The following is a 12900-nucleotide window of genomic DNA, read 5'->3' as shown; positions in this document are numbered from 1 at the left end:
CTGAGAAGAACCAGGATTCTGGTGGGTGTATTGGCCCAGTCTGTGGAGCACCACAGGTGTCCAATAAGAAAATGATGGAAAGAAAGGGTGATGTCTCTAATAGATCTGCCCTCGTGGTTCCCTGAAGGGCAGGGATCTGCAGGAATGTGTTCCAGAAGGAAGAGAAATGTGGGAGGAGTTCAAGGACTGATAATAATCAGCTTCTTCTCTAAATCAAACACTAAGGAAAACTCATCCTTTGTTTCCAAGAGCTTTACTGCCAGAGTGATCTGGTAAATCTCTTACAAATAGGGAAACAATAGGGCTGGCAGAGCCTGGCTTCCTATGGAAACTAAGAGGGAAAAACGGAGCCTAAGAGCAAGCCAACAATGTGTTCATGGATGAGAGGACAGCAACACTTATGAATGAGAGAAAAGGGCAATAACCTGTGTAATTACACATGTCCATCAATACAGACTTAAGACAAAGACCTTTCCCATTTGATTGAAAAATATTCATTTGGATGGGAACTTCTGAAGTCACTAGGAAAAGGCAAAATTAACAGCCTAGAAGGAAGAAAATGTCTTTGACTGTATTGAAAATACAAAACAGAAAACCAAAAAAGGAAGTAAAAGTGTATAGAAATGATTAGAAAATGAAAACTACCGTGTTCCCTACTTAATGGCTTTGCTTAGAAAGCATGGCATCAGAGAACCTACCTCAAGGTTCAGCAGACGCCATCTCCATCAGCCCAGCATCAGCCTCATCTTCCCCATGGCCTTCATGCATTCTCTACTGATGGCCCTGGTGCTGGTCAGCTACGGCCCTGGAGGATCCCTGGGCTGTGACCTGTCTCTGAACCAAGTGCTGGCTGCCACTGAGAAGAACCTCACTTTCCTGGACCAAATGAGGAGACTCTCCCCTCACCTCTGTCTGCAGGAGAGAAAAGACTTCGCTTTTCCCGAGGAGATGGTGGAGGGCGGCCAGCTGCAGGAGGCCCAGGCCATCTCTGTGCTCCACAAGATGCTCCAGCAGACCTTCAATGTCTTCAACACAAAGCGCTCCTCTGCTGCCTGGGACACCACCCTCCTGAAGCAGCTCTGCACTGGACTTGTTCAGCGGCTGGCTGACCTGTATGACTGTTGGCAGCAGGTGACGGGAGAGGAAGACTCTGCCCTGGGAAGGACGGGCCCCACAGATGCCGTGAGGAGGTACTTCCAGGGAATCCATGTCTACCTGAATGAGAAGGAATACAGCGACTGTGCCTGGGAAATCGTCAGAATGGATATAAGGAGAGCCTTCTCTCTCTTCATCAACCAGCTTGCAGGAAAGGTTAAGAATGTAGGATGGAGACTGATCTGACCTTGACATGACTCTCACTGACTAAGATGCCACATCACCCTCGTATACCCACCTGGGGTCATTTCAGAAGACTCTGAATTCTGCTTCAGCCACCAAATTTATTGAATTAACTCAGCCAATACTTGTCAGTGGTAATAAGCAAGGAGATATAAAATACCCAGCTGCAGGAGTATCAGTCTATAAGCAACAACTGCTTTGATATTATTTATTTATATTTTATATATTTAATGTTATTGTATCTCAATATTTCATATTTTCATATAAAAGATGTGTGTGCTTACATGTATTGAAATTTAGAAAATATATTCCCCTTTCTATGATTCAAATTGTAATTTGTTTTATTTATTAAATACTTATCAAGGTCAACTTCTTGAGTTTTTTTATTTTAAAAAACTAAGTCCTTATTTTGACTATAGATAGCTATCACAAAACAGTATTTGTTCACTTTATACTGTGGAACAGTTCTATGACTTTCTAACAAATGTCTGTCAAAAGGTGGAATTCTTCAAGCTTTCTGGTGGTGCAGTTTTTAGCACTCTGAGTTTTCCCTCCAGGTTGCCTTGGTTGAGAACTAAGATCCTATAAGCTGTCGAGGGTGCCAAGAAGATAACAGGTAGAAAGGAGATTATGAAATTGTACAAAATGGTTCATCTTGATGTCATAGGCATAACTAATCCATACTCACTCATTACAGAATGGTTGATATAAATGTCTGAGGGAAGCAGTCCCCTCCTGCAGGAAAGCTGACGACATGCGGTGTTGATGGCCGCTCCTGACTCCTATTACTCTGTCTCCCACCTTCTCCTCAGCCCTGCCTCCTCAGGACTGAGCAGGTCACCCCCTCACACAGCGCCTTCGCTGCCTCCATCTCAGGAGCTCCGTTCTCTGCTGATTTCTTCTAGCTGCGCGGTGTAGTCAGAGTGGAAGCCACAGGAAGAGAGCCCAAGGGAAAGGAGAGTTCTAGAAATTCCAAAACCTCTGAATCCCAGCCCTGCTATTTACCAACAGTGTGACCCTGAAAAATCTCACAAACGCACAGGTCAGTTTCCTCATCTTTAGTACGCGGACAATAAGAGTAGTTTTCACACGATTACTATTTGGATTCAATGAGTTCAGTCACACAAGAATCATCAAGCGCTCCTGGCAGAAATCATCAGGACTGTGAGGATCACAGAGTGGCTGCCCGCAGGGAGGAGACAGGAGAGCTGGCCTGAGACAGTGACTGGAAAGAGACACTGGAAAGTGCTAGGCCCCTGGCAAAGGTATTTTCTTTTCAGCTTGGGTGCTAGTTCCATAGTGCTTTCAATGTGAGAACTACCTTTGCTGTATGCTGAAGAGAATTCCTATTTCTGGGTTTCATATCTCTAGAAAGCACTCCTATGAGTTCATCAAACACTCTTTGAGAATGATGAATTAGTAGAAAATGCTTTGATGTAATACAAAGATGAATAATAGGGAAAGAATAGAGATCTTATATCAATGCAGAAAATCAAACACATGCACAGGCAGGAAGGAAAGAGCAGGTGCTGTGAAATGGATTTCTGCCCTCCAGTCCTACGGTGTCCCAGGTTGGATCCTAGTTCTTTTCAATAAAGCCCCTTGTCTATACTTGCTGGCAATGTCACCTCCTGGAGCTTCTGCATTGCTACTGAAAGACCAAAACCCAACAAAGAATTCAGAAACCAACTGTTACCCTCCTCATACTAAAGACATGAGAAACATTATTAGTGAATTAAGTGTGATTTTCTGCAAACTCCAAGGGCACTCAGCCAAGGGGCACCTTCCAGGATTGTTGCTGCCTGTGCCCTTGTCCCCACGGCAAGCCACTGCTGACACATACTTCCGTAGGAGACTCCAACCTTAGCAGGTAGGTCTGGTTCAGCCTCCGGTCGGGTCACTGCTGCTCAGTTCCCTTGGGTCTTGGTGCTCGCAAGTTTTTGTTTGTCCCCTTTGAGAATGGAGTCTTTCCCTCACAGTCCTGTGGAAGTCTTGTAATCAAATATCACTTGCCTTTAGAGTCAGATTTCCTGGGCATTCCCAGGCCCTTTGCTGGATTCGCAGACCTGGAAGCCTGACATGAGTCTTAGATCCTTCACAACAGGGAGAGAACATTGTCGTTGTATTGTTTTCCAGTTTGTTGGTTTCCCAACTGGCAGGTATGGAATTTATTTTTATTGTGCTTGAGCGCCTCCTACCATCTCATTATAACTTCTTTTTTGTCTTTGGACATGGAGTGTCTTTTTGGGTGGGCTCCAGAGACCTCCTGTGGATGGTTTTCAACAGCATTTGCGGTTTCAGTGCTCTTGCAGGAGGGGAGTGCATGTCCTTCTACTCTGCCATCTTGGACCAGAAGCTAAGCCAAAACTTTGACATTAGACCATTTGAAATACGGTGAAGCATCTCATGCACCCCCACCATATCTTGGCTGAGGTTTGAACAGGAGGTTCATTACTGCAAACATGTATGTTCTTTATCTTCAAATAGTATTATTTTCTAAGAAGGAGTTTGATAATTGATATGTCAATGTGCTGCACAGAAAATACTGTTATTGAGCTATATCCAAGTTCCCGCAGTAACAAGCTCCCACAGTAACACGTGCCCACAGTAACAAGTTCCACAGGGTTCATTGATAAAAATTGATCAACAAAAATCCCACAAATTTATACATTTCATTCACTTTTTTTCAACTTTTATTATTTTAAGAATTTCTTATAGCCTGTAGTTTTCAAGATCAAAGTCTTGCTTTTCATTTTGAACTCCCCTTCCCCACACAATCCTCCATGAGGACCTTCTAACTGACAGTCCCTTAAATGGGGAGGAATTGACTCCCCAGAGCAGGAGCAAGTCTCCATTTCTTCTTCCCACCCAGCATCCTGCACAATGGTAGGAATCTGCTGGTCCTCACGGGTATCAATAAAAGTGTAACTCTAATAATGATAATAGTCCTAACGATAAGCTTAAAATAGTTTTACCAGTTAAACTGTTTGAAAACAACAATCTTGCTGCGTTTTTTGTTTCTATTTTTTGTGGGTTACTCTTGTCTTCTCAGGTGACCAGTATATTTGTTATCTGGGCATCTCTTTACTTTTCCCTCAGTTCTCTGCATCATTTAGTCCAGTTGATTTTTCTGTCCTATCCTACAGTTTTCTCAGCTTTAAAATAGGGAGGAGTGGATATATGTGTACTCAGAGCTGGTTTACATGGCTGTACAGCAGAAACCAACACAACATTGTAAAGCAATTATTCTCCAATTAAAATCAAAATAGGGATAATGAGAATACTGTACTCCATTCAATATACCGTCTCATGTTATTTAATCTATATGATGTTAATATAACAACTTACAAAATTATCGTATATGAGTAAATTACATAAAGCATCAGGAACACATTAAACATAGCTGTGAGAGTTGTTACTGTGACAGGTGTATACAGAGCTCTGACCATTATTTCATATCTACCTTAGAGAGGATTATGCTATATCTGTGCCTTGCTCAACTCTAATTTTTAATGCAAAACTTCTACCTCTGCAAGTTAGAATAGGTTAGTCTTCTCTAGGATTGTACAAAGAATATCTACACATTTTTAAATTTTACTAGCAAATGAAATAATCTCACAGCTGTAGCAAGCACACCGAGATATTTACTGGGCATCAAGTCACCATACAATCAGTTCATTTAGCATACAAGCTGCCTATGAAGTAGCAAATGGTATATTAAGTGGAAACCTACATTATGCTGAACACAAAAACATCTTGATTGTGAATTTTAAAGCAACTTATCTGTATGAAATGACATTTTTAAAAGTTCGTAAAACTCTCCAATGCCAAATCATGTATAAATGTGAAAGCTTAACATAAGATCCTAGGCTAAAAGAGAAGAAAAGAAAGAAAGACTTTGAAAATTGAGATTAATAATTTTAGGTAGTTACTGGGTCATAAGTTTGTCAACTACAGCTTTTGCTCAACTGAACTGAGATGAACAAAGAAGTCATTTTGAAAACATTTGCATTTGATCTTGTTTTGGCATAAGGAAAATATGTAAACTTGGTGTGAGTTTGACTTATTTATACATTTTAAAATATTTTTCAACGAGTTGAACATTGAAGGAGAAATTAACCATTTATATTAAATGAAATCATTTTCCCTTTCCTGTAAGTCTCAGTCTTGTCCTCAAGTCTTCCCACAAGAGGGCCCCAATATCTAAAGATGCCAGTCCAGACTGTAGGTGCCTTATCCCCTTTCCCCGAATCAGTCCTTTCCCCAGAAACAACCCTGAATCTGAAAACACACCCCAACATGCTCTGATCTCCAGCCATGAATCACCGCATAAACGGGCACTGGGGTAAAGCGCCCTGGCTAAAATCTCCTCCCAGGAAGGGGAGGAAGGACACAGAGGCAGGTGCAGAAATCACAGGCTCCAAGCAAAGTGACTGCAAAGCTGCCCTGGGCTGTTGGCCGGAAAAAGGGAGTTTCCTCAGTGCTCCCGTGGTTCCATGTGTTCCCGGGGCCCCAGCAGCGCCTTGCCCAGGCCTGGGGCTCCTGCCCACTGGGACTCCCCTGTTCTCCTTGGTGGATCTCGCGCATGAGCTCAAGGCGCTTGACCCGCAGGTGGTGCCCGCTGCGCGGGCAGGGCCAGTTGGTCTGTTACAGGGAGATCTGCGGTGCCCATCCCAGCCGCAGAGGCAGGGGGAAGGCAGCTTTGAGCTCCTTGTAGAGCTGGAGCCCTGGGACTCAGTTACACTGAAGCGCTGAGTTTGGCGATTCCTGGTTTCTCAGAGGGTGGCAATGGTGATGATCACCATTCTCCAGGGCTGGAGAACATCACCCTCCATGTCATCAGGGAAGGGGTTGGCATTTGGTGAGCTTGGTAATCCTGCAGATGTTGGGCTCTGCCAGCCTTTATCCAGCTGTTCCCAGCAACTTCCCGCATATAAGATCTTTAAATAGGCCAGAATTGTCATTTTCTGCACTTTTCTCAATTTTGTTTTCATGGAGAAACTTTTTCCTTCCATCCTGGCCATCAGAGAATGTCACAGTCTTGATGCTTCTTTTGTGTTTTTACAATGGAAATGAAATATACTCACGGAAAAGTCTTAATCCAAAAGGAGCTATTCATCTATATGAGTCAACTCAGCTTGAAATAAAAACCTGAAGCTCTATCTAACTCACTTCTTTAGTCTAAAAGAGAACTCAAAGGTGTGACTACATAGTCTATTGTGACAGTTTAAATTGCACCAAAATATATCTAACCACTACTCTCTGCATTTCTGTTTAAGGTCTAATACATAAGGTTTGAATTTTTCCACAATGATTTTCAGGACCATAGTTCTTGCTTTCTGATGGTCTACAGATAACTGTGACATAATACGGAACATGGGTTAATTCATACAGTTTCTTTATTCTGTCACCAAAGTGTGCTGACCACACACACATAGGTGACAATGTGCTTGGAGATGTGCATTCCAGAAGAGTCAGGCATGAATGGTGACTGGCCTCCTGGGAGCAGGGAAGAGGTCATCGAGGCAGGATGAGGAGGAAGGAGGCAGCAGGAGCTCAGAGCAGCTGAGGGCAGGATCTCAGAGCTGATGAAGAGGAGGGCCTGGGGGCGGCAGGAAGTCTACTCTCGCACTATCTGGGGCTCCTGAGTGTAGCCAACACCAGACGTTCATTTCCTCTTCTAAAACATCAGTACCACTTTAGTGGCAGCCACAGAGGACATCCTTCACTTCAAATAATACAAAGTTTGCAAATTAGGCTGAGAATGTGAAACGTAGTGAATGATAGCAGTCTTTCATATCAATATGACCAATAGGAACCTCTTTACTCCACCCTCAGTCCAACCAAGAGAAACTCTGCCTGAAGAGCTCTTAACACTGTCAAGGATCTGCATGTTGAATCCCTAAGTGTTAATTCCAGGAGAGGGACTGCCTTGCAGGACTTTGAAGGGGCCCAGGAGCCCACGTTTCCTTCCTTTGATCAGTGCCTGGTACAGTATGGAGAGAAATCCCACAGTACTTTAAGTTCTTTGCAGAGAAACAGATTCTAGGCAGTTGTCTAATACAACATCATTGCTCTGTTAATAAATGAGATAAAAGGAGCAGTCCCTTTCTTCAACCTCAGTAAGTTTTAGACCACCTCTGATACTACTTTTTAAGATACAGATTGTGTTATACTTCAAAATCATACTGAGAGAAAAAGAAACCAAATAAGTGCTTGGGCCTGGTGCACTGGGAAGACCCAGAGGAATAGGGTGGAGAGGGAGGTGGGAGGGGGGATCGGGATGGGGAATACATGTAACTCCATGGCTAATTCATGTCAAAGTATGACAAAACCCACTGCAATGTTGTGAAATAATTAGCCTCCAACTAATAAAAATAAATGGAAAAAAAAAAGATACAGATTGTGTTAAACTTCAAAATCATACTGAGAGAAAAAGAAGTCAGATTTGTACTTAGTTAAACGAATTTTTTTTTCTAAAAGAGAAAAAGCGACTTAAAAAAAAATAAAAGATGTGGATAGAAGGAAATTGGCTAAAATGCTGTGTTTTGAGGCCCACCAAAACCAAAGTCTAGGAGAGGGGACTGCCAAAAGATTCTGAAGGAGCAGATCCCAAGATTCCACACTTACAGCAGTCCTGGAACATTATGAAAAGAAATCTTACAGCACTTGAATCCTTTTGCTTGGGGCCAGCATCTTGAAAAATTGTCTTACAAAATAATAGCTGCTCTGTGAAGAGTACAAATGAAGTAACCATTCCCTAACATCATCCTCAGTTGGTCTTAGACCACCTCTGGTGATGTTATTTTAAGACACAGACTTCTTTTTTAATGGTTAAGGAGACCAGGAAATCGGTTATAAAATATGATAGAGGGGAGGAGGACAAGAAATGGGACAATCGTATACTTTCCCTGCCACCAGGGAAGCTGGCAACAGTACTTCTGAAGCTATTTCTTGGGTTAGTATTGGGGAATAGTAAGAAAGGACTTCTCTTGAGTATGAAATGTTAAAAGGCACCAAGTCTAAGACATCAAGATAAATAACATTGTAACTCAATATTAAAAAATTGAATATACCAAAATATATGTGCTAAACAAAACATCAAAATTTTCAAGAAAGACAAGAAATGCCCTTTCATTTGCAAGACCATATGTGTCTTACGAAGAAAGGCTTCTCATTGCCATTGAAATTTGGGCAATTTTCATTTCACTTACAAAATTCTTCCCAAAGAAAATGAAAAGATCAGACCTGGTAAATGCCCTCAATGCTTTGTACAGGACACTGCCTCTTCTTCGTTTGGTTCCTCTCTCTATCTCTCTCTTCCATCCATCTTCCTTTCTTTTTGACTGCACAGCACTGCATGTGGGATGTTAGTTCCCAGCCACACATCAGATTCGCACCTCCTGCATTGAAAGCATAGTCTTAATCATTGGACCAGGGACATCTGCACTAATTCCTTTTGCTACACTACACTCAAGGTGGAGTGCTGGCAGAGGTGTTTCAGAAACTCGAGTTAAATGATAATTATTTAAGACTTCACAGAGTCACAACAAATTGTCAAACAAATAAAGAAGTGATCTTGAATATATTGAGTTGGCTTCCATTAAAGTCAGTAAAGTAAAATTATATTAAATTCTTGTTTCAGTATAAACCATAGCTTAAAAAGAATTTAATAAAATACTAATAAATATTAATATCATCTAATACTCATATTTTAATATATTATCTAACAATTAAATATTTTCATAAATGAATAAACATTTCAATACTCACATATTTTAATATCATATATAATATTTTAAATGGTTTCATAAAATATTTCAAAAATAAAAAATGTGAACTATTTAATGTGACAAATATAATTAAATCCAAATTTAAACGCATAAAAATACAGTGCTGTGAGTTTTTGAATATCCCTACTTTTCAGTTGTTCAATACTTATTCCCCCACTTCAGGGCCAATTCCTTGAACGACACCCTGAAAGTCCCCCGTCCTCGGGTGGGGACCGCGCCCGGATACCCCCAGGGCGTCCCCAACACCGTCCCGTCGCCCCGTCGCCGCCGCCAGCTCCCCTTTCCATGAGCGGTCCCTTCACCGCGACAGAAAGGAGCCCGAATCTGTAAAATCGGCCCCAACTCGCTCTGATTCTCCGCTTCAAACACCTCCCTAAACGCATTTTCTTTGTAAAAGTGGCGTCGCTCAAGTTTCCGTGTGAGAAGAAAGCACGACACTCAGGGGAAAGCAGAAAACGCAAGGTTCCGGGCTTGCCACCACACAAAACGTCTCTGGCGAGGGCTCGGATTGAAGATTTCTGAGTGCACTACTCAAGGAGTACTAACCTGGCCTCTGACAGCGACGCCTTTCCTGCTGAAAAGGCTGCCAAACCCGCTGAAACGAACTCTCAGAACTCGGAAACTCACTATAAAACCTGTAAGAAGACATCCTCCGCCCTCCTGTGAAAGCCCAGAGAAGCGCGCTGTGCCAGGACCTGATGAAGAAACCTTTCGCTCATTGACTAGTGGTGTCCGCGCGCCCCCTGGTGGCCTCCCAGTGACTCACGGAAACTCTCTGTGGCCAAGATCTATCTGCTAGTGGCAGGCGTCATGCTCTGCTCCATCCCTGCTTGTCCCCTTGACAACAAATTCTTCATACATTTGATACAGATGAAAACGATCCCCTCTCAGTCATGCCTAGAGCACAGACACGACTTCAAGTTTCCTTGGAGAAGAGAGACTATCACCCCAATCCAGATGACTCAAGGCACCTGTTATCACCAACTGATGCTCCAGCAGATCTTCAACCTCTTCACCACGGAGAGCAGCTGAGCTGCTTGCAACAGCGCCCTCCTCAAAAACCACTCCAGCCTGGGTCAGAGCTTGGAACAGCGGGAAGAAGTGACTCTGGATTGTCCCGATTTGGGAATTGCTGTCCGGAAGTATTTCCAAAGAATCCATCTCTACCTGAAGGGAAAGGAATACAGCCCCTGTGCCTGGGAGGTTGTCAGAGTGGAAATTGAAAAGTGCCTTTTCTTCATGTAAGAATCCTCAAGAAAAGTCAACAAATAAAATGAAAATTATACTTGTGACACTCTCCACTCAATCACACTGTTGTTTGCTTAAGCCTCCAAAGTGATCATCTGTTTGCTCACAAGCTTAAAAATGTCTGAAATGAAAATCACAATTTTACAAAAATATTTAGACAGAGAAACACAATCTTTTTTCTTAAATAAATAATATTATAACATAATTTAGAAGATTTTTGTATGTGTTTTGAGGGTATTTGCTGTTTTCAACATATGAAATTATTCGTTTGTGGAAAAGGTTTAAAGAGAGTATGTTGTTAAAGGTATTTGTCAGTTCACATAATGCTTAGCTTCTTTAACAGGTAAACAGCAAAGTGTCAGATATTTGATTCTAATGGACACTTTTCTTTCCTTCTTTGAAGAGCATAATGCAGGCGTTCTTGATCAGGTGAATCTTCTAGCTTGCTCTCCTCCAAAGAGTGAGTTGAGAACATTGGTGCCATTGTTTTGAGACTTTTTTTCCATCATCAACCTGAGACTCCAAATTTGCCTGTAGTACTTGAGTCTATTCTCCCTGAGGCAAAGAGAAAAGTCTGGTGGATCACATGGGATGCTTCCAGGGACCAGGACTAGATGGGGTAATAGCACTTCTTCTCACATTACTTGGCCTGGACTTATCCTCATGGGAGTCTCATGGCAAGGAAGCTGGAAAATAATTGGATGATTAAGAGAGAGGACAAGTTCAGTGCACAAGACTATTTTTTCATTTTTGCACTATTTGTCCTAATGGGCTCTTCGTGGGTGTGCAAGGGGAAATCCATTGTTCTTGCTTGCACACTCTCTGACAAACTCTTATGTCACAGTTTCAGCTTGGGGAAGATGACAGTGATGTCACTCAGAATTCAGAGCATCATAGACTATTTGAAGGAAGCATACGGATTGACTCCCAAGGCATAGGCTAATGAGAAAATCATCTACACGTGTAGAAAAAGTGTTTCCTTATTACCTGAGGGAGAAAAAGAAAGAATGATCAGGCAGCTCCTTGCAAGTACTTGAGAATCACTGAACTAAAAGTGGACAGTGGGCCTTCTACTCACCACACCTTCCAAATGTTGAAAATGCAAACTTGAAGAAAATATTTCTGCAAATGATCTTTAAAAATCATCTCACACATTATTACATCATAGCCTCCCTTGTAGAACCATGAAGAATATTTAAATTATTGTGTTATCACATCATATCTTTTAAGAGATGTTGGTATTATTTTTTCTCCTATCATTACCATCCTTGTGAATTGATGTTACATGAATATTGATTGAGCTCATGAAATGTTATGGCCCAGATGACATGTCTAGGAAACGGAGTTGAGGAAGTTGATTTCTCCTTTCAGGTATTTTACAGACTCCTGCAGGTATTCTTAGGATAAAACAGGGCGTGATATATCTTATTGTTCAAGCTTCTTCAACAAAATAGCATAGACTGGGTAGTTTACAAAGACCAGAAATGTATTGCTGCAAGTTAGTTCTCGAGTCTGGATATCTGAGAACTGGATGTCAGCTTGTTCCAGTTGTGGTGAGAGCCTGCTTCAGGTCTGACACTGCAGAGTCCGTGTGGGACTAGTTTATATCCACCTCTTTGATAAGGGCATTATTTCCTTTTGTGAGGTCTCCATCCTGACACCCTAAGCATATCCCAAAAGGTCTATCACCTGATATCGTGATTTTGGGCTTTAGGACTTCAAGATATGAATTTTGTGGGGTCCTAACCATTGAGAACATAAAGGGCTTTAAAGTCTACATGCTTCTAAGAATATAGTCTCACTGAACAACAACAACAAAAACAAACAAACAAACAGACAAAAAACGCAGGTTAGTAGGCTGAAATAGGAGATCAGGGATTCATACCCAAACTCTAGAGTTTCAACCTGTCATAAGCCTTTAATTATTATGTGTCAAATACTGGAAGTCATCCTGAAATGGAACTCAACAGCCGATGCAGTGGAATAAAATGGAGCATGAAAATGATCATTCATCATTCCTTGTGAGGATTCTCTGAAGTATCTGCATCAATGTAGTAGTGATTGCCATGTCGGTAAAGATCCACCAAAGAGTGTTGTGGTAAACTGCCTGGTTGCTGTGAGCTGTGAGCATCAGGGAGAGTCTGAGTTCAGATACATGGCTCTGTGTATGACACCAGCATATTCCTTCTCTCATGACTTCAGTTGAATTCAGTCCCTCAGTCGTGTCCATCTCTTTGTGACCCCATGCACTCAGCATTGCAGGCTTCCCAGCCCATCACCAACTCCCAGAGCTTGTTCAAACTCATGTCCATGGAGTCAGTAATGCCATGCAATCATCTCATCCTCTGTCGTCCTCTTCTCCTCCTGCTTTCAATCATTCCCAGCATCAGGGGCTTTTCTAATAAGTTGGCTCTTCACATCAGGTTGCTAAAGTATTGGAGTTTTAGCTTCAGCATCAGTCCTTCCAATGAATATTCAGGACTGATTTCCTTTAAGATGGACTGGTTGGATCTCCTTGCAG

At 42.1% G+C, this 12900-nt stretch overlaps 1 protein-coding gene across 1 annotated transcript; it reads left to right on the top strand.

The window, feature by feature from the left end:
• The first annotated feature begins 660 nt into the window (after positions 1 to 660).
• On the top strand, positions 661 to 1341 carry LOC133048740 (interferon omega-1-like). Its single transcript, XM_061132513.1, has one exon. The coding sequence runs from the start codon at positions 661 to 663 to the stop codon at positions 1339 to 1341; it is 681 nt and encodes a 226-aa protein (XP_060988496.1).
• Positions 1342 to 12900: the final 11559 nt, after the last annotated feature.

This window comes from Dama dama, chromosome 29, assembly GCF_033118175.1.
Source record: "Dama dama isolate Ldn47 chromosome 29, ASM3311817v1, whole genome shotgun sequence".
Classification (NCBI taxonomy): domain Eukaryota; kingdom Metazoa; phylum Chordata; class Mammalia; order Artiodactyla; family Cervidae; genus Dama; species Dama dama.
This window is presented reverse-complemented; position numbering and strand designations above follow the sequence as displayed.